Source organism: Cherax quadricarinatus, chromosome 93 (assembly GCF_038502225.1).
Source record: "Cherax quadricarinatus isolate ZL_2023a chromosome 93, ASM3850222v1, whole genome shotgun sequence".
NCBI lineage: Eukaryota > Metazoa > Arthropoda > Malacostraca > Decapoda > Parastacidae > Cherax > Cherax quadricarinatus.
Window position 1 is genome coordinate 10,955,204 of NC_091384.1, and position 22,546 is coordinate 10,977,749.

Consider the following 22,546-nt stretch of genomic DNA (forward strand, 5'->3'; position numbering starts at 1 on the left):
CCTAGAAAATGTACAGAGAACTTTCACGGCGCGCATAACGGAGATAAAACACCTCAATTATTGGGAGCGCTTGAGGTTCCTAAACCTGTATTCCCTGGAACGCAGGAGGGAGAGATACATGATTATATACACCTGGAAAATCCTAGAGGGACTAGTACCGAACTTGCACACGAAAATCACCCACTACGAAAGCAAAAGACTTGGCAGACGATGCACCATCCCCCCAATGAAAAGCAGGGGTGTCACTAGCACGTTAAGAGACCATACAATAAGTGTCAGGGGCCCGAGACTGTTCAACTGCCTCCCAGCACACATAAGGGGGATTACCAACAGACCCCTGGCAGTCTTCAAGCTGGCACTGGACAAGCACCTAAAGTCAGTTCCGGATCAGCCGGGCTGTGGCTCGTATGTTGGTTTGCGTGCAGCCAGCAGCAACAGCCTGGTTGATCAGGCTCTGATCCACCAGGAGGCCTGGTCTCAGACCGGGCCGCGGGGGCGTTGACCCCCGGAACTCTCTCCAGGTAAACTCCAGGTCTTGAAATTTGTGTGAAATTGGCCAAATTACCATTTTCTGACCACTTTATTGGGTAGTTGAAATAGGTAAATGGGTGATTTCTTGTTCTCAGTCAATAGAATAGATGGAATACTAGCAAAATAGCTGAGTTTGGTAGACTGGAACAATGAAATGGGCCAATCGTGGGGCGTAAAGTGGATGAAATCATGAAATCGCTAATGTGTAAATTTCGCCTTTGGGTTAAATGTATTCTAACTTAACCACTCTGTAATCCGGCAAAAATCACTAATCCAGCACCCTACAGGTCCTGATTTATTAATTTGAACATGATATAGTGAAGTGCAAAAAAATATAGTTAAATGCCAGATTAGTTGATGGTCAACCTGTACCTTTCATAAGTAAACAAAATGGTGATTTTGTAGTGACTAAGAACAGAAACTATGAGGTAGAGTGCTGTTTGAAATAGTTGACAGCTGCCAGATAGACCAAAAATAGTAATAAAAATACAGTGGACCCCCGCATAACGATTACCTCTGAATGTGACCAATTATGTAAGTGTATTTATGTAAGTGCGTTTGTACGTGTATGTTTGGGGGTCTGAAATGGACTAATCTACTTCACAATATTTCTTATGGGAACAAATTCGGTCAGTACTGGCACCTGAACATACTTCTGGAGTGAAAAAATATCGTTAACCGGGGGTCCACTGTACTAGGATTTTAGAGAATAACTGTATTCTGTAACAGTATATAACATGGTGGAATTATGATTACAGACTGGGGTTTCATAACACTGTTCATGGATATTAGTGGGTATAAACTGCATCTTATTCTGACTCCGACAGGCCAGCATCACTTAGGAATTTTTTTTAGCCCATGTTCGGTGGAAATGAAATACCTTTTCTGTAGATTCTTTTCTGACTGTGATTTTCCTGTCCCTCACAAAGCACTCGTGGAGTTTTTTGGTTATGGCACAGTTTTCTTAGACTGTAGAAGATTTTTTGTCTCATTTTGGTAAGGCACTCATTGACATATACACCAGCTTTCATAGATATAGATGTTTTTAACAGGTAATATCTTCGTGAGCAGAACTTAAATAGCACTGTTATTTTCCATTTGATAAACCATCAGTTTACAGTCATTTATTTCATCACTAGGTATGTTTAGTTTATGGTGGGTTTGGATAAGCTGAAGGGAGGTCTGCATACATGTATCTTGGGTTATGGTTGCTGGAAGGTGGTGGTTGTTAACCCTTAAACTGTCCAAACGTACATTTATATCCATGTGCGGGGGGGCTCTGAACGTAGATCTACGCTTTTTTTACATGCTTTCAAATGGGGAAAATCAAGGTCGGAGCGCTACGCACGTGAACATAGATCTACATTTGGACAGTTTAAAGGTTAACTACAACAGCATCAGATAGTTGTTGTTAGTCGTTGTGGTCCTGGAAGTTGTTGATGACATTGGCCAGTTATAAGTTCACTCATGTCCTTTCTTCTTTGATGTTGGTGTTAAGTTGGGTAACTTGCTCTCTCAGGGGGTTGATGGTGTCTTCACTCTCGGTGTGGGTGTTACTTTGTTGTTCCGGTATGTTTACGTTGTATTCCTGGATTGTGATGTTGTCTAGGTACTGTGCATTGGAGGTTTTTAGTTTGTGCATTTTCTGGGTTAGCATATCAAATTTTTCACCCTGGATCCTGATGAATCTGACTACCTCTGGGTTTTGTATCTTCAAATTAATAAATCCAGGGAAGGAATTGTTTTTATTTTTGGGGTTGTGGCCATGTTTGTTGTTTGGTGGGTGCTGTGGGGGCAGCAGTGGGAGGTGAGGAATGCCTCCTTCTGGCTGGTGTTGTAGGGGTGCAGTGGGTGGTGGGGAACACCTCTTTCTGGCTGGTGTTGTAGGGGCAGTAGTGGGTGGTGGGGGACATCTCCTTCTGGCTGGCATTGTGGGGGTAGCAGTGGGTGGGGGACACCTCCTACTGGCTGGTGTTGTGGGGGCAGTAGTAGGTGGTGGGGGACACCTCCTCCTGGCTGGTATTGTGGGGGCAGTAGCAGGTGGTGGGAGACACCTCCTCCTGGCTGGTATTGTGGGGGCAGTAGTAGATGGTTGGGGACACCTCCTCCTGACTGGTATTGTGGGGGCAGTAGTAGGTGGTGGGAGACACCTCCTTCTGGCTGGGAGGAGACAGTGTACTTGTAATAATATTTCCCTCACTTGTGTTTTTGTGAGTCCTGAGTTAGTTTCAGGATCTTCCTTTGTTGCCCTGACCCCTGGCCACTGGCAGTGGCTTCAGATGATTTGTTGTACTGTAGGATCCCCATATCTGCAGGGAATGTGTTCCAAGGACCTTCCATGGATACCCAAACCATGGATAGTAGCGAACCCTATACAGCCTCTCCTCACTTAACAGCAGAGTTCTGTTCCTAAGATCAAGTTGATAAACAAATTCATTGCTAAGTGAGGAGCATATGGTAGTGGGTTTGTGTCAACCATCTTTGATATTTATTTATTTATTTATTTATAATTTGAGCACACTTACAGAGTGTCACCTTTGCACCATCTATAACATTTTTAGTATACATTTAAATGTTTGTACAGCAGTGTACTAAATATTGCAATAAACAAAATAGAGGAAATCAGCTCTAATATACATTATTTAGGTATGCATACTGGTCAGAGAGCCCGTCATAAGTCTGAGTCGTCGGTAAATGAGAACGTTGCTAAGTGAGGAGAGGCTCTACTTAATCACCTAACCAGCAACTCAAAAAATCCCAAATAATTTACAACTGTTCAATTAATTAAACATTATTTCAGACTTAAAATTGTTTCAATTTCATTATTGCAAATTGTCCTAAATTATAATACTCTTATTTTTTATATACTACTTCATCTCAACTATAAATTTGATTATTGCAGACCATTAGCTACCTCACTGTTGTAATAAGGAAAACAACGTATGTATAATTAGAATTTACCACTGTTTATGTGTCTAGTATCAAGTAGTGTCTAAGCATTAGTCTGCCTGAAATGCCCCGGCATGCTAGATAAGATAAGATAAGATAAGATTTCGTTCGGATTTTTAACCCCGGAGGGTTAGCCACCCAGGATAAGCCAAGAAAGTCAGTGCGTCATCGAGGACTGTCTAACTTATTTCCATTGTGGTCCTTAATCTTGTCCCCCAGGATGCGACCCACACCAGTCGACTAGCACCCAGGTACCTATTTGCTGCTAGGTGAACAGGACAACAGGTGTAAGGAAACGTGTCGAAATGTTTCCACCCGCCGGGAATCGAACCCGGGCCCTCCGTGTGTGAAGCGGAAGCTTTAGCCACCAGGCCACCGAGTCATCATGTTTTACATGCATTCACACATTATAGCCTATGCAAAGGAATAAAATAGTTTGTTTTTGTTTTTTACAGCACTTCACAGTGCTTCAATTTACAACACTTCACTTTAGAGCGCTTCGCTAATGCAGCTGTTTACAATTATACCCATTCTTAAACCATACCCCCGGCCGGGATTGAACCCGCGGTCATAGAGTCTCAAAACTCCAGCAGGGTTCAATCCCGGCCGGGGGTATGGTTTATTTGCAATCGTGTCATTACGATTTCTTGAGTCATGCCCATTCTTCATTTATTCAGACTTTCTACAGTAAATATATTTATCACTCACTATAAGCTAAGGACAAAAATATTTTAAGGTACATAATGTGTGTTGTATATGCATTTTTTAGGCCTAGCTCTAATGTTCACTTAATATTTATTTATTTATTTATTTATTTATTTATTTATTATAAATTTGTGCACACATACAGAGGTACAAAAAAATACAGATAAGAGCAGTATGCCAAAGCCACTTATACTATGCATAGCATTACGGGCTGGCTTAAAATTAACTTAAGATTAATTAAGCAATGATGAAGTCAGTGATAAAACATTAATGTAAACAGATTACTATAAAGCACAAGTGAGTATTACAAAGACAGGTCATATGAAGGATTCTGTTAGGTAGTGTATTTAAAAAATAATAAAGTTAGATTGGGTTTTAGGTTTAACATTTATGTGATATAATTGTGAGAAACATTTAAGATATACAATTTATAAGGTTCAGTTATTCAGTATTTATTTGGTTTTGGGTGAGTAAGTGATCTTTGAGTAGAGACTTGAATTTATAAACAGGTAGTGTTTCTTTTATATTTACAGGTAATGAATTCCAGATTTTAGGGCCTTTTATGTGCATTGAGTTTTTGCATAGTGTGAGATGAACACGAGGAACATCAAAGAGTGATCTGTGCCTTGTGTTATGGTCATGTGTTCTGTTGAGGTTGGCAAGGAGATGTTTGAGGGGAGGGTTAATATCAGAGTTAAGTGTTCTATGTATGTAATAGGTGCAGTAATAAGTATGGATGTTTTGTATGGTGAGTAGGTTTAGTGTATTGAATATTGGTGGAGTGTGCTGCCTGTAGTGAGAATTTGTTATCATTCTAACTGCAGCCTTTTGTTGGGTAATTAGTGGTCTGAGATGGTTAACTGTTGTTGAGCCCCATGCACAAATTCCATAGGTGAGATAGGGGTAAATAAGAGAGTGATATAGGGCCAGGAGGGCTGACTGTGGAACATAGTACCGTATCTTCGATAGTATGCCTACAGTCTTGGAAATTTTCTTAGAAATTTGTTGTATATGTGTATGAAATTTGAGTCTATTATCAAGGTGGATTCCTAAGAATTTTCCCTCTGTTAGCTTTGTGATAGGTGATCCGTTTATCATTATGTTAAGAGGGACATCTGTAGCTCTGTTACCAAACTGAATGAAGTAGGTTTTGTCAATGTTTAGTGTAAGTTTGTTAGTCCTCATCCAGGTAGATATTTTCTGTAATTCGGTATTTACAGTATTGGCTAGTGTGACTGGGCTCGGGTGAGAGAAGACGTATGTAGTGTCATCTGCAAATAGTGTGGGTTTGAGTAATTGCGAAGCATTTGGAAGGTCATTTATGTATAGGAGAAAGAGAAGAGGGCCAAGGACACTTCCCTGTGGGACACCAACTGTAATTGGTTGCGCAGAAGAGTTTGCCCCATTTGCGTACACATATTGGCTTCTGTTGCTGAGGTATGACTTGAGGTAATTGAGGGAGTGCCCTCTTATACCATAGTGTGACAATTTTACGTGGAGCAAGTCATGGTCAACTGTATCAAAAGCTTTACGTAAGTCAATGAAGATCCCCAGTGGGACTTCTTTTTTCTCTATTGCAGTGTATATATGTTCTAGCATGTGTATAATAGCATCATTAGTATTTTTATTAGGCCTGAATCCAAATTGGCAGGGGTTGAGTATGTTCTGGGAGATAAGGTAGGAGTAGATTCGTTTATGAATTAGTTTTTCAAAGATTTTTGAGAGAGGGTGTAAGTTGGATATTGGCCTATAGTTATTCAACTCTGTTTGGTCTCCTCCTTTGTGGATCGGGGTGACCCTTGCTATTTTGAGTACTGTAGGGAAGGTGGAGGATTCAATGGATTTGTTAAAGAGTGTTGCAATGATTGGAGATAGCACTTGTGACACTTTTTTATATATAAAGGGTGGTAAGGTACTTAAATCTCCTGCCTTGTTTTTTAGTGCATTGATAATAAGGGAGACTTCGTATGGGTTAGTCGGAGCTAGGAACAGTGTGTTCGGGTAGTTGCCGGTGAGGTAGTTATTTGGTGGGGTATCTGAGCTTGGGATTTTATGGGCAAGGTTTTGTCCTATAGTGGAGAAGAAATCATTGAGTCTGTTTGCTGTTTCTGTTGGTGGGAGTTGGGGTTCATCTGATTTTGCTAATTTTATTTCGCTATTTCGTGATATCTTTTTTGTTCCCAGAATTTCAGATAGTGTTTTCCAGGTCTTTTTTATATCACCTCGTAAGTTGGATAATCTGTTCTCATAATACAATTTTTTTGCCCTTCTTATCAGGCTGGTTAGGATTGACGAGTAACGTTTTGTTTGGTCTCTGGTTATGTGACCCATTCTGTACTGTTTTTCATATTGGTGTTTTGTATTTATGGATTTGAGAATGCTGGGTGTTAGCCAGGGACTGTTCAGTCTCTTTGCTGTCATCTGTTTAGTTTTTTTAGGGCAGTGCTTGTTATAGAGGTATTGGGTCTTTTTTAGAAAATTATTAATACATTCGTCAATATCTGTATAGATTTCTAGCTCAGTGTGCCAATCAATGTTTGCTAATGCTGTTGCGAAGTTATTAATGGCTGCCTCATTGTGAAGTCTGAAGGTGACTTTAGTAGTGTCTTGGGGTAGTTTACCAAGAGTTGTTATGAGGAAAGTAGGGTAGTGGTCTGTGGTATTATCTGTAATTATGCCTGATTTTAAAGGGGATATGGTGTTGGTCCAGATGTGGTCAAGTAGGGAAACACTAGTCTCTGTAACTCTTGTAGGTTTTGTTACTGTTGGTAGTAACATACAGTTACTCATTGTGTTTGTGAATTCAGTAACGTGTGGGTCCTGGTCTTGCAGGAGATTTATATTGAAGTCACCTGAGAGTAGTAAGTGATCTTTGTTCATGCGTGCATCAGTTATCATACTTCCTAGATTTTGACTAAATTGGCTAATGTTTGACTGTGGAACTCTGTAGATGTTTATCAATGTGAGAGGTTTTTGTAGGTATTTGGATTTGAATTTAGCTATTATATATTCCCCATGTTCATCCCTTGTGCAAGTATTAGTGATACATTCTAGTTGGTCTGAGTAGTATATCATAATGTAAACATGTTATCAGGCTTTTATATGCATTTGATGATGAAAGACTATGTTTCACTTTACAGCAATTTTAACTTTACACCCAGAACCTAACTTTACACCCAGAACCTAACCTGCTGTATAAGCAGGGCCCTCCTGTACAGCAGTAGCCCAGAACCTAACCTGCTGTATAAGCTGAGCCCTCCTGTACAGCAGTAGCCCAGAACCTAACCTGCTGTATAAGCTGAGCCCTCCTGTACAGCAGTAGCCCAGAACCTAACCTGCTGTATAAGCTGAGCCCTCCTGTACAGCAATAGCCCAGAACCTAACCTGCTGTATAAACAGGGTCCTCCTGTATAGGCCTCTTCTCAGTTTATGCAAACCCTAGCCAGACCTAAGTATAGGTCTCTTTTTGCTTTATTTGAACCCTACACTGCACAACCTTGTACTCTGATCACTAACTTTGCACCATATATGCAAGTAGCGTTCATTGTATGCAATCGGCACAGTTCACAAACCATCACGAAGATTTTTTATTATGCATAAATAAGTGTTTATGGCCTGAGAGAGAGTAGTACGAGAGTCGAAGGGATGAGATGGGGATGTTACAGTGGCACAGCATTTAGGGACAGGGGACAGGGGTCCATGTGGGGCTAGGGTAGGATGAGGGGCTAGGGGAGAACGTGGGGCTAAGGGAGGATGAGAGGGGCTAAGGGACAATAAGGGGTTAGGGAAGGATAAAGGGCTAGGGGACCATAAGAGGCTAGGGGATGATAAGAAGCTAGAGAAAGATAAGAGGCTAGGGAAGGATAAGGGGCTAGGGAAGGATAAGGGGCTAGGGAATGAAAAGGGGCTAGGGAGACTAAAAATTCTTTCAGAGGTTAATATTTTTAACGTACAGTATTTATTTTTTTAATTAATGATTAACTTTCACTGCATTATATCAATCAGCGACCACAAAACCATGACTGTTTGAGAAGTTTTACATACGTGTTGGGAATTGTGTTTTTTTAAGGATGATTTCTTCAATTTCTGTCAGTATCTTATTTTTTTTTAAGGCTTCCACCCCAGAACAAAATCCTGGCTGGCCTACTGGACACCTAAATTTCATGATTGTCACTGTTGTGTTTAACCCATAAACTGTTCATACGTAGATATACGTTTGCCTGCGCAGCGCTCCGAATATTTTGAAAAATAAAAAAATCATTTTTTGTTTTTAAACTAAGAGCGCATTTTTATAAATGGTACCTGGAGTTTACCTGGAGAGAGTTCCGGGGGTCAATGCCCCCGTGGCCCGGTCTGTGACCAGGCCTCCTGGTGGATCAGAGCTTGATCAACCAGGCTGTTACTGCTGGATGCACGCAATCCAACGTACGAGCCACAGTCTGGCTGGTCAGGTACCGACTTTAGGTGTTTTAGGTGCTTGCTGGTATAGGGTAAAAAAAATGTTTTAGGGTCAGTACTTACCGAGATATAAGCACGCTAAGTTGGTGCTAAATGATGAGGTGTCGGCAACATGGAGCACTGCCGCTTGCAGAAATAATAAACATTTATCGCTTTTTTCCAATTCCTTTCTATTTTTTGTTGTTTTCATGTTATGATAATAATGTTTTGTTGCAGATCTTTTGATTTCATAGCCAATTCTTGTTGAGACACAAATGTTTGGTACTGAATTAGTAATCATACTGTCACAAACACACATGTTCACATTGATAAATGAATTTGTACACCTGGTTCAATCACATACTATTGTTTACATATATATATACAAGGTATTTACAAGTACCATTTATGTTTCTAGAAGTCCACCACTGTATGGTACTCCAAGAAGCATGGATTCATACAGAGTGCCACCCCACATTGCTGATACATGTATCGTGTGTCTTTTCGCACTTGGGGTCGCTGTTTAGTGTAAGTACACACAACACACTTTTTCTGAGAGTACTTCTTCTTTGGAGTAGTTGGTAGTGGTACCAGGCAGTGACAGTTAGGGATTATTCAGTCGGGCACTTCCCCCTCTTCTTTGGGAGTGACAGGTCACTGTTGTGGGGCGACAGGTCGCTGTGGAGTCACAGGTATAGGTGTGGTACCATACTTTTTCACTATCTGCTTGATGATTTTGAGGGTGAATTTTGCATATCATTGTCGCTTCCCAGTGTTTATTTCATACGTGTTGAAGGCACTGAGCACTGCAATGTCTACAAGGTGGAAATTTTTTTTTATATACCACTTGCAACTCCTACGCACACAGTCAACAAACCCTGTCATTGTGTCACACTTGTCGACTAGTCACATATTGTTTATATAGTCGATGGCAGCAGCTGGCTTTACAATAGGTTCATTGCTGAACCTGCTCAGTCTGTCTGTTTGTACCATCTCGTTTCTGTGGATGGTTGACAACAACGTCACGTCCCGTTTGTCATGCCATGTCAGTGCCATGATGTCATTGGCATGAAACGCTTCTACTAGACTTCCTCCAGTGAACCTTGGCATGTATTTTCTACTTCTTCTCACTGTTCCACATATATCAGTATTGTTCACACGTAGGAAATCTGCGAGCAAAGGGCTTGTATACCAGTTGTCTGTGAACAATGTATGACCTTTACCAAGGTATGGCCCCATCATCTTGCGAACATCCTCAGAAATGCCCAACATGCGCCTGGTATCACCGAGTGTATTTTTCCCTGTTTAGATAATGACATCCAACACAAGATCAGTCTCACAGTCACACATAACAAAGAGTTTTATACCAAAGAGATTACGTTTGCTTGGTATATATTGTTTGAATGACAGTCGTCCCTTTAACAGAACTAAGGACTCGTCGACAACAATGTTCTTGAATGGATAAGAGTAGGCACTGAATTTTTGCTTCAGATACATAAACAATTCCCGGATTTTGTATAAGAGGTCATTTCTGTTTGGCGTATTCCTGTCTGAAAAGTGCAACATTCGTAGCAACAGAGTGACTCTCTTGCAGGGAAGGAGGTCACAGAAGACTGGAGTACTGATGAAGTGGTCTGTGGACCAGTAGTGTGCTATATTGTTCTTATAGGTGTGTGGCATAAGCATGATAGTGCCAAGGAATAAATACATTTCAGCCACAGTTGTATCTTTCCACCTGCACAGCCGTGAAGACTCTGAAACATCTGTGTGGTCCATTGTATACTGGTAGTACATGTTGGTCTGGGTAACAATTAGGTTCATTATCGGCTCATCAAAGTATAGTTGAAAATAGTCTAACTCTGTAGACTCATTTGTGATGGGACAGTGTGGCATGATGTCACTTCCACTGGCATCAAAACTGAAAGGATGTGGCACAAATGGTGTACTTTCTGTCCAGTTCCATTCGCGGTCACATGGTGCAGGGTGGACCTGTGGCATGGGGTGTGGGGGAGCAGGAGGGGGGACAGGAGTGGAGGCAGCACATGGTTGAGAGGGTGCCGGGCAGTCTTTTGTCTGCCCACCCACTGCACCATGAGGTCCAGGCACCATGCCACCCCCCCCCTCTTCCTCCATCCCAGCATATTCACCTTCATTATCACTATCACTATCAGTGGCTGGGGTTTCAGATCGTGACCTGTCATGACCCTTGCCACCGACTACATATGGCACACTGCCTGAACATAGGTTACGATGCCTAAAAGTACATTTCACTGGGGAAAAATAATAATCACTTTCACTCGACAAATCGTCTATCGGCATAAAATCTATTTCATCATCATCACTTATATCACTTTCACTATCGTCATCACCATAACACATGGAAAATGATAATTTCCTCTTGCAGAGTTGCCTTTAGGAAGTAACACTAGCAACCCCAGAGGTGCTGGGCTGAGGGTCTGGTATGGCCACACTGGCCACCCCAGAGGTCATGACCTGAGGGTCTATTGTGGCCACACTGGTCACATTAGCCACACTAGCCACCTCAGAAGTGCTGGGCTGAAGGTCTGGTATGGCCACACTGTCCACACTATCCACACTGGCCACCCAAGAGTTCATGGCCTGAGGGTCATCTGGGTTATCAACAAAAGTTTCACTAATTCCTTGATCTTTAGTGGCTATATCAGAGTCAAAACCACTAAACTCGCGTTCTGTATCACTTTCCGGGAATAGTAGAGTGTTAATATGCTGAGGCGTCAGTGACTCACGGGGGTTTGCCATGATGTTGATCCAAGATGGAGCTGAAACTAACTGGTGTTACCACACGGTACCCCAGCGTCCCCAATTTTTTCAGTGTGCTCACACTGAGTGCACACATGTATTCTCTCATATCAAGGCGACTCAGGCCTATTGCGCCAATTTTGAAGGAATGAAAAATAAAACATTGATCTACGTTCGGAGCCTGCCGCACGTGAACGTATATCTACGTGTGGACAGTTTAGGGGTTACGGCAGCATGTGTGCGAGTGTGAATTTATTAATCCCTTTCAGGGTTTCGGCCGTACTAGTATGGCTTACGCACCAGGGTTTTTGACGTACTAGTATGCCTAAATTCTAGCGCCCTCAAATCTAGTGAGAGAAAGCTGGTAGGCCTACATATGAAAGAATGGGTCTATGTGGTCAGTGTGCGCAATATAAAAAAAAATCCTGCAGCACACAGTGCATAATGAGAAAAAAAAAAACTTTGACCGTGTTTTTGGATTAAAACAGTGACTTTGCACTGTATTTTTGTATGGTATTTATTGTTGTATTCTAGTTTTCCTGGTCTCATTTTATAGAATGGAAGACATATTACAGAAATTGAGATGATTTTGACTGGTTTTACAATGAAAAGTACCTTGAAATTGAGCTCAAAGTAGCAGAAATGTTCGATTTTTACCAAAGTTCAAAAGTAAATAAATCATGCTAAGCATCCAATACACATCAACTGGTGAGTCTAATATTCTTTCACAAGTGCGCTGATATTATTTATACCATTTTTACACTAATGTAGTAGTCTGCATAACAGTAAATCTTCTATTTTTTGAGAATAAAAATTCAAAGTGGAAAGCACAAGAATGTAAGAGGGGCGTGGGGACGTGACTAATGAACAGAGGAAATGTTATTTTAGTGCCAGGAATGTCTTTTTTGTTTATTCTGGACCTTATTTAGAAATTGGCATCTTTTGAAATTTGTGTGAAATTGGCAAAATTGCTAAATTCTGACCACTGTATTGGATAGTTGAAATCGGTAAATGGGTGGTTTCTTGTACTCATTCGATAGAAAAAATGGAGTTCTAGCGAAATAGTTATGATTTTTGTCAACTAGTACACTGAAATTGGCCAAAAATAGGGCTCGAAGTGGGCAAAATCACCGATGCGTAAACATTGTTGAGACCGCTAACTTCGCGAGAGCATAATTCCGTAAGTTTTCCATCAAATTTCATACTTTTGGTGTCATTATGATCAGGAAAAGATTCTCTATCTTTTCGTAAGAAAAAAAAAATTTTTTTTTTGAAATTTGGGTGACCCTGAGAACAAGTTTGCGAGAGGGCCTGGGGACCCTGAAAGGGTTAAATAAACAGCACTCTAGAATAATGAGATCCCAAATTATTATTATTATTATTATTATTTTTATTATTAATATCACAGAGTTGACATGCATTGAACATGTGCGTGAGCTGGTAAATGTCACAATGTGAAACTAGGCCTAAAAGGCTTATATTAACCCTGTCTGCACTTTTCAGTAATACCTAATAGACTGTGAAGCAAGTTATACAGCATTCATTTTGACCTCCTAGAGAAGTTCAAAAAAATTCATTAAGAAATGTGACTGGAATGTAAGCATATTTTTTCAATATGTTCTCAACTTCACATTACATGTTTACGCAGTAGAATAGTAAAAATAATTAATAGGATAATTTGGTGGACTGGAACACAACCCTATTTTTCTTATTTGTTCTTCACTTCACATAACACTAATTTCCATAAAATCCTGATTTTCTGGACCTTATCCTGAGCATTATAAGAGAGTTTAATGCACTAATTTAGGTTTTCAAATTTCCACACATTGTTCATGTAACTTTTCCATGTGTTTTTTATGTTAGACACTCTTCCCTGTAATGCCTCATGTAATGTGGGTTTTAAAAAACTAGTGCTATTATGTACACCCATGTACTAAACCTTTTATTGTGTTATTTTTCATATACAGTATATTTTATATTTTGATTTCATACAATATAACTTAGATTTTTTTATTCATGAATCATTTTGCAAGCTGTATCTCTTTTTATGTTCCTATTAATGGCTGGTATTAGACCATAAATATTAAAAAAAATAAAAACATATTGAGATTTAGACAACAATGAATTTTGACTGAAATGAGGCGCATTGTATGGACCTCCAGATTATTTTATCTTCTGTATGATAATTTTGAAAGAACAATTGCATTTTATTATATTGTTCTATTATACAATTGCATTATTGTATTATGCAGCTGTATTTTATTGTATTATTCTATTATACAATTGCACTATTGTATTATACAGTTGTATTTTATTGTATTTTTCTATTATACAATTGAATTATTGTATTGTATCATTGTATTTTATTGTATTACAGTATGGAATTGACTAATAATAATAATATTATTGACTCAATAATATTTCAAGTTCAGGTTATTTTATTGGTTTTATTAAGTAATATATGCAATGGTCACTGACTGATATTTTACAATGATAAGAAAAAAATCAAGAAGGTAGGGATGGTGGTCAAAATTATCCTATTTCTTAGGCAAGCAGACTTGCTGGTTAAGTTCAAACATCAGTTGCTGGCCGGAGAAGTGACCCTAAACTTCATGTGACTAGTGTGACGTACTGTGGACGGTGGTGGATGTCTTAGGTGCGTCACTGTGAACTTTGACCATGGTGAGATGTGCGTACAAATAAGTTACACTTGGGAGAAGGAACGTTTGACAATAATTTCGTCCATCCTGGACCACTGTTGGGTCATAATTGAATGAGAATAAGGCTAAGAAGGCTCAATAGAACAGGAAGAGGAGAGATGAGGAAGAAGCAAGTAGTAGTGGTTAAAGTGGTATTCGTTCACTTGTGAACTGACTAGTTCTCACCCTGAGTTGAGGTTGACAAATTCATCTCCCAAATAGCAAAAGGAGGATCGAGCCTTTGTCCTGTTCTTGCAGTAAATGACCCTGACAGATCTGGTGTAAAAAATAAACTGTTGTGACTTGACCGCAGTCCAGGACAGGCTGAAATACCATCATGAGGTTCCACTACCAAGCGAAGGTTATTCTTGAATTATTCCAGCCACTGTACCATAACTTTAACTACTTGTTTATCAACACTGGACATTGAAGGTTACAGGGGCGACCTCACAGCCTTAACTAAGTTACTTACACACTCCTGGAATGCCCTTAAACCTGAGATTACTGGGTCTAACAGTTGAGCTGCCGACAGTACTGACGACTAACACATACATTGCGTACCAGCCTTCACTGGGGCATCGTTCTGGTCTGTTTATGTCTTCATGATGTAACAATTCGCCAAAAACCTGCATTTCTGAGACGACCCTCATAACAATGTTTGGGTCGACCCTGAACAAACCGAAGGCTAGATTTTGGTGAACTGTCCCAGCAGATGAATTGTGACTATTTTACATTTTATTCTTTAAAGATCTAAACAGACTAAAACTTTTGTCCCAATAAAAGATATGGAAGTCTCTCTTTTATTTACCTGAGGTAATTACTCTTATCTACAGAGAATAAATACCTGTAATTAACAGCTACTCTGAGTAACTATAATTAAATCTGAGCCAGCAGTGACACTAAGCAAGGAGAAAGAGTGAGTGAGAGAAAGAGAGAGAGAGAGAGAGAGAGAGAGAGAAAGAGTACCTTGTCTGAGGACCTCCACGCCAGCAGGGTACCAGTGCTCACCCTGCCTGAGCAAGAGGAATACAGTGTTCTCCGGCAGGGTGCAAAAATATTCCGGATCTTCGACCTGCGTGCCGTCAGCCTCCAGGACCACCTTTATCCGCACCTCCCCGAGCTCCAGCTTCTCCCGACCTGTTGGATAACACTTGCATTTATTAAGAAGGAATTTCAGGACATTTTTATACAATTTTTTGCAAATCTTTTTTTTTTTTTGTGAGCTGATTCCTGTCTGTATAAATAACTCCTTACAACTAACCTATTATGACCGTAACATAACTTATTACGACTGTAACCAGATATAAACATGTAAATAGTTTATCACTGTAACTTGTTGAGGTACAGTTCCTGGACCCATTATATGCCTCTGTAATGTTGAGGTACAGTTCCTAGACCCATTATGTGCCTCTGTAATGTTGAGATACAGTTCCTAGACCCATTATGTAATCCCTGGAGACTTTCAACTTCCAAAACAAGAAGAGTGTGCTAGCCACTGGTTACTGCAAGGGTAGGCCTGGATCAGTGTGCTAGCCACTGGTTACTGCAAGGGTAGGCCTGGGTCAGTGTGCTAGCCACTGGTTACTGCAAGGGTAGGCCTGGGTCAGTACGCTAGCCACTGGTTACTGCAAGGGTAGGCCTGGATCAGTGTGCTAGCCACTGGTTACTGCAAGGGTAGGCCTGGGTCAGTGTGCTAGCCACTGGTTACTGCAAGGGTAGGCCTGGGTCAGTACGCTAGCCACTGGTTACTGCAAGGGTAGGCCTGGATCAGTGTGCTAGCCACTGGTTACTGCAAGGGTAGGCCTGGGTCAGTATGCTAGCCACTGGTTACTGCAAGGGTAGGCCTGGGTCAGTATGCTAGCTGCTGGTTACTGCAAGGGTAGGCCTGGGTCAGTATGCTAGCCACTGGTTACTGCAAGGGTAGGCCTGGGTCAGTGTGCTAGCTGCTGGTTACTGCAAGGGTAGGCCTGGGTCAGTGTGCTAGCCACTGGTTACTGCAAGGGTAGGCCTGGGTCAGTGTGCTAGCCACTGGTTACTGCAAGGGTAGGCCTGGGTCAGTGTGCTAGCTGCTGGTTACTGCAAGGGTAGGCCCGGGTCAGTGTGCTAGCTGCTTGTTACTGCAATGGTAGGCCTGGGTCAGTGTGCTAGCCACTGGTTACTGCAAGGGTAGGCCTGGGTCAGTGTGCTAGCCACTGGTTACTGCAAGGGTAGGCCTGGGTCAGTGTGCTAGCCACTGGTTACTGCAAGGGTAGGCCTGGGTCAGTGTGCTAGCCGCTGGTTACTGCAAGGGTAGGCCTGGGTCAGTGTGGTAGCCACTGGTTACTGCAAGGGTAGGCCTGGGTCAGTGTGCTAGCCACTGGTTACTGCAAGGGTAGGCCTGGGTCAGCATGCTAGCCACTGGTTACTGCAAGGGTAGGCCAGGGTCAGTGTGCTAGCCACTGGTTACTGCAAGGGTTGGCCTGGGTCAGTGTGCTAGCCGCTGGTTACTGCAAGGGTAGGCCTGGGTCAGTGTGCTAGCCGCTGGTTACTGCAAGGGTAGGCCTGGGTCAGTGTGCTAGCCACTGGTTACTGCAAGGGTAGGCCTGGGTCAGTGTGCTAGCCGCTGGTTACTGCCAGAGTAGGCCTAGGTCATTGTGTTAACCAGTGGTTACTACCAGGGTAGGCCTACCCACTGGTCACTGCCAGGGTAGGCCTGGTTACTACACTGACTGCTCCTACTCCTCATGCTACATGGAGCTATCAAACTGTTCAAAATTGCTATTTTTGTGCACTTTTTGGGTGAAATTCTAGGGTGGTGCACATCACAGTGCACTGCTCTGTGAAGTACAGTGGCGGGTGTCAGTGCACTCAGTTGGTACATTAACCCTTTCACTGTCGAGACCTCTGATCATAAACCTGCTCTCAGTGTCGAAAAATATTCTAAAAAAAAAAAAAAAAAAAAATCTTTCTTACCAAAATCTTAAGGTTTTTCTGATTGTTTTAAAATAAATTTTTTTTTTTGTGATCAGTACATACTGAGATACAGAGGCATGAAGTTGACAGAAAGTGAACTGCTTACGGCAACATCGGCGACTGCCGCTCACTCGGTAATATTATTTTTACTTTTATTCTAGTTTTTTCTTTTTTTGTTTCTAATATTTGATTTTTTTCAAGTAACTTTTGTGGCCTGTATTACAAAAAAAGTGATTTTTAAGATGGTAGTTTACTCATTTTGTAATAAAGAGTTTGGGATACATAAATACACGTTAAAATAAATGAATCTTTAATAAATATAAAAATCAATCTTTGGTTTAGAGGTATTTAACCCTTTCAGGGTCCGTCCCATAAATCTACGGCTTTGCGTTCAGGGTCCAAACCGTAGATCTACGCCATGAGCTCAGCTCACTCTGATAAACTGTGAGTGGTACACTTGGGCCTAGATATGAGAGAATACATCTATGTGGTATGTGTGCACCACATAAAACAAATCCTGCAGCACACTGTGTATAATGAGAGAAAAAAACTGAAACCAAGATTTTCGATTAAAACAGCAACTTTGCAGTGTTTTTTCGTATGTTTTTTATAGTTGTATTTGCAATTTCTTGGTCTCATTTGATAGAATGGAGGACATATTACAGAAATAGAGATGATTTTGATTGGTTTTAGCACTGGAAATGGCTTGAAACTGAGCTCAAAGTAGCAGAAATGTGAAATTTTTGCCGATATTCAAGAGTAAACAAACGACCTCACACGTCTAATACACGCCAGCTGGTCTAATATACATTCACAAATATGTTGATGATATTTATACAGTTATTACAGTATTGCATAACAGTAAATCTTCTATTTTTTGGTGTGAATAAAAATTCATTATGTGAATAAAAAATCAAAATGGGATTTATTTGTAAAGCCTCAAAACGTAACTAATGAACCGAGGAAATGTTACTTTAGTGCCAGGAATGCCTACATTGTTTATTCTGGACGCTATTTTGAAATTGGAATATTTTGAACTTTGTGTTAAATTGGCCAAATTACCAATTTCCGATCACTTTATTTTGTAGTTGAAACAGTTGACTTGGCGATTTCTTGTGCTCAATCGATAGAATAGAAGTAATACTAGTAAAATAGCTAAGAATTTGGTCGACTGGAATGATGTAATTGGCCTAAAATGGAAGTCAAAGTCGGCAAAATCGCCGATTCGTAAATATCGCTGACACATCAAAATTCGTGAGAGCATAATTTCGTCAATTTTCCATCAAATTTCGTACTTTTTGTTTTATTACCTTCACAAAAAGATTCTCTACCATTTCATAATAAAAAATAAAAATTTTTTTGGGGGAAAATTCTTGGACACTGGGGCACCACTTCAGATTTTGGCCTTGGACCCTGAAGGGGTTAAAATATATATACATGTTACAATAATAAATTATTAGCATCTTAAAATAATAATATATATATATATATATATATATATATATATATATATATCTATACTAAAATAATAAATTATAAATAACATTTGTATAATAATAAATTATGATCAACTCCGTGTCTCACACGACACTTATAATGATGCTCTGTGTCCCACACGACACTTATTCGAGTTGTGACGCTCCTTCTCCACCGTGTCACTCGACACCCTTTTCACCGTGTGATGACGCTCCTTCACAACCGTGTCCCTTGACACCCTTTTCTCTGTGTCACCAGACACTCCAGCTCTCCGTGTCACATGACAACCTTTTCTCTGCGTCATCCACACCCTTTCTCGACTGTGTCACACTTGACACCCTTGTCTCTGCGACACACTCACTATCGACGTAGCGTCTTTCGAGAGGCCAGTCACATGACACTATTCAATGTACACTACAACCAGGCCATCTTCAGTGTCACAAGACACCCTTTTCTTCTCAGTGTTCCACTACGGTCCTGTAGCATATCTCGGTGTTCCACTCCATTATACTTGCTTAAGTGTCACACTGCGGTCCTAGCCCAGTTCAGTGTAACACTCCAACCTTTTCTTCATGTAATGTCCCACTAAAACAGCATCAGTTGACTTAGCCCACAGTTGACCAGTGTAGGCGGTGAATCCGCAGACATCACCGGTAGTCCTGTAAATACTCTCTAAGGCCGGTAGAAGTACACCGTAAGATGGTCTGGTGAGTACTATCTACTGCCTTCAAGACCAATTGACACACCGCAAGGTGGTCCGATGAATTACTAGCAGAACACCATGCTGCAAGCTCACTGAGTGCGGCCGTCAAGTAACTGAGGCCATCAGACTCAGTGAGCTGCGGTGAGCGGCTCTTCTAAAATCAGTAGAAGCCAGTAGAATACCAAAAGATGGGCAGGAGAATATTCTCTACTGCCAGTAGATCTATACTGTAAGGTGTTCTGGTAATTACTGCTTAGCTGCGTACCGTGAGGTGTTCAGGTACTTACTGCTTCTAAAGCCAGTAGATGTGTACCATGAGGTGTTCAGGTACTTACTGCTTCTAAAGCCAGTAGATGTGTACCGTGAGGTGTTCAGGTACTTACTGCTTCTAAAGCCAGTAGATGTGTACCGTGAGGTGTTCAGGTACTTACTAAGGCCGGCTCAGCAGTCCCCACAATGGGTTTGATGACGTACCCAGTGGTACTGCCGGCCGGCAGGTTAACCATTTAACCACTAGTTTGGTAGGGGGCCGCAACAGCCTGTGAGACCAATATAATGCATAATGTATATATATATCCACTCATTGTATGGAACACAATAACTGTACAAACATTGCTGTCATTATATTTACAAAACTGGTTTACACCAACCCATGCTGTCTTCCCCACCAGTCATGCTGTCTTCCCCACCATCCAAGCTGCCTTCCCCAACACCCAAGCTGCCTTCCCCAACATCCAAGCTGCCTTCCCCAACACCCAAGCTGCTTTCTCCAACATCCAAGCTGCTTTCCCCACCATCCAAGCTGTCTTCCCCACACCCATGCTGCCTTCCCCACACCCATGCTGCCTTCCCCACACCCACACTGTCTTCCCCACCACCCATGCTGGAAATAGTCACTTTGACTTTTTTGGGTTATCCTGGGTTCTCTACACATGTTGCTATGTATGATAATCTATGTAACTGTATTCGTGTATACCTGAATAAACTTACTTACACACCATCTTCCCCACCATCCATGCTGCCTTCCCCAACACCCAAGCTGCCTTCCCCACCATCCAAATTGCCTTCCCCAACATCCAAGCTGCCTTCCCCAACATCCAAGCTGCCTTTCCCAACACCCAAGCTGCCTTCCCCACCATCCAAGCTGCCTTCCCCAACATCCAAGCTGCCTTCCTCACCATCTAAGCTGCCTTCCCCAACACCCAAGCTGCCTTCCCCCAACACCCAAGCTGCCTTCCCCCAACACCCAAGCTGCCTTCCCCAACACCCAAGCTGCCTTCCCCAACACTCAAGTTGCCTTCCCTTTTCACTATTTGTATCTGGTATCCTGGGCACTGCTCCCATTCACAAACTCCTCAAAACCATGAAATTCATCTTCACTGACACTTCCATCTGTGTTAGAACCATCAGTTTGGAAGAGAAGAGTCCCAAATTTTCCAGGGAGTCAGATATTTCTTACCGCTAGGCATGCTGAACAAGGACTACTGAAATGGCATTCCCACAATGCACCACTGGCTCCCTAATTTTTTTTATACTGAGCACACTGACCACACAGACCCATTCTCTCATATGTAGGCCAACCAGCTTTCTCCCACTAGATTTGAAGCCGCTAGAATTTTGGCGTAGTACTATGGCACCAACACTGGCTCGTAAGCCATAGTACTATGGCACTAACAGTGAAAGGGCTAAGGTTAGACGGACATTTATTGTTGCTAGAGTGATGTTTTTTTTTTTTTTTGTATAACAGAATGAAATGTTTGAAAGAAGTGAGTGAGTGAATGAGAGAGAGAGAGAGAGATAGTGTGTGTGTGTACTCACCTATTTGTACTCACCTATTTGTGGTTGCAGGGGTCGAGTCTTAGCTCCTGGCCCCGCCTCTTCACCGGTTGCTACTGGGTCCTCTCTCTCCCCGCTCCATGAGCTTTATCAAACCTCGTCTTAAAACTGTGTATGGTTCCTGCCTCCACTACATCATTTTCTAGGCTATTCCACTGCCTTACAACTCTATGACTGAAGAAATACTTCCTAATATCTCTCTGACTCATTTGTGTCTTCAACTTCCAATTGTGGCCTCTTGTTTCTGTGTCCCCTCCCTGGAACATCCTGTCTTTGTCCACCATGTCTATTCCACGCAGTATTTTATATGTCGTTATCATGTCTCCCCTGACCCTCCTGTCCTCCAGTGTCGTCAGGCCGATTTCCCTTAATCTTTCTTCATAGAACATTCCCCTTAGCTCTGGAACTAACCTTGTGGCAAACCTTTGTACTTTCTCTAGTTTCTTGACGTGCTTTATCAAGTGCGGGTTCCAAACAGGTGCTGCATACTCCAGTATGGGCCTGACATACACGGTGTACAGTGTCTTGAACGATTCCTTACTGTGTGTGTGTGTGTGTGTGTGTGTGTGTGTGTGTGTGTGTGTGTATATGTGTACTCACCTAATTGTACTCACCTAATTGTGGTTGCAGGGGTCGAGACTCAGCTCCTGGCCCCGCCTCTTCACTGATCGCTACTGGATCCTCTCTCTCTCTGCTTCCTGAGCTTTGTCATACCTCTTCTTAAAACTATGTATGGTTCCTGCCTCCACTACTTCACTTGCTAGGCTATTCCACTTGCTGACAACTCTATGACTGAAGAAATACTTCCTAACGTCCCGGTGACTCGTCTGAGTCTTCAGCTTCCAGTTGTGACCCCTTGTCCCTGTGTCCCCTCTCTGGAACATCCTATCTCTCTCCACCTTGTCTATTCCCCGCAGTATCTTGTATGTCGTTATCATGTCTCCCCTGACCCTTCTGTTCTCCAGTGTTGTCAGTCCGATTTCCCTTAACCTTTCCTCGTACGACATTCCCTTGAGCTCTGGGACTAGCCTTGTTGCAAACCTTTGTACTTTCTCTAACTTCTTGACGTGCTTGACCAGGTGTGGGTTCCAGACTGGTGCTGCATACTCCAGTATGGGCCTAACATACACAGTGTACAGTGTCTTGAACGATTCCTTATTAAGGTATCGGAACGCTATTCTCAGGTTTGCCAGGCGCCCGTATGCTGCAGCAGTTATTTGGTTGATGTGTGCCTCCGGTGATGGGCTCGGTGTTATGGTCACCCCAAGGTCTTTCTCCCTGAGTGAGGTCTGTAGTCTTTGTCCACCTAGCCTATACTCTGTCTGCGGTCTTCTTTGCCCCTCCCCAATCTTCATGACTTTGCATTTGGCTGGATTGAATTCGAGAAGCCAGTTGCTGGACCACATGTCCAGCCTGTCCAGGTCTCTTTGCAGTCCTGCCTCATCCTCGTCCGATTTAATTCTTCTCATCAACTTCACGT

The 22,546-nt window shown here is 41.9% G+C and overlaps 1 protein-coding gene across 6 annotated transcripts in view; it reads right to left on the reverse strand.

Annotated features, from left to right (window-relative positions):
• Positions 1 to 22,546, reverse strand: part of Drep2 (DNA fragmentation factor-related protein 2) — a 285,668-nt gene that overhangs the window by 172,265 nt on the left and 90,857 nt on the right. For all 6 annotated transcript variants that reach the window (XM_053798008.2, XM_053798009.2, XM_053798010.2 and 3 more), the window contains one exon: positions 15,066 to 15,236. In XM_053798008.2, the coding sequence (XP_053653983.1) occupies positions 15,066 to 15,236 (171 nt within the window). The remainder of the gene's footprint in view (positions 1 to 15,065; positions 15,237 to 22,546) is intronic.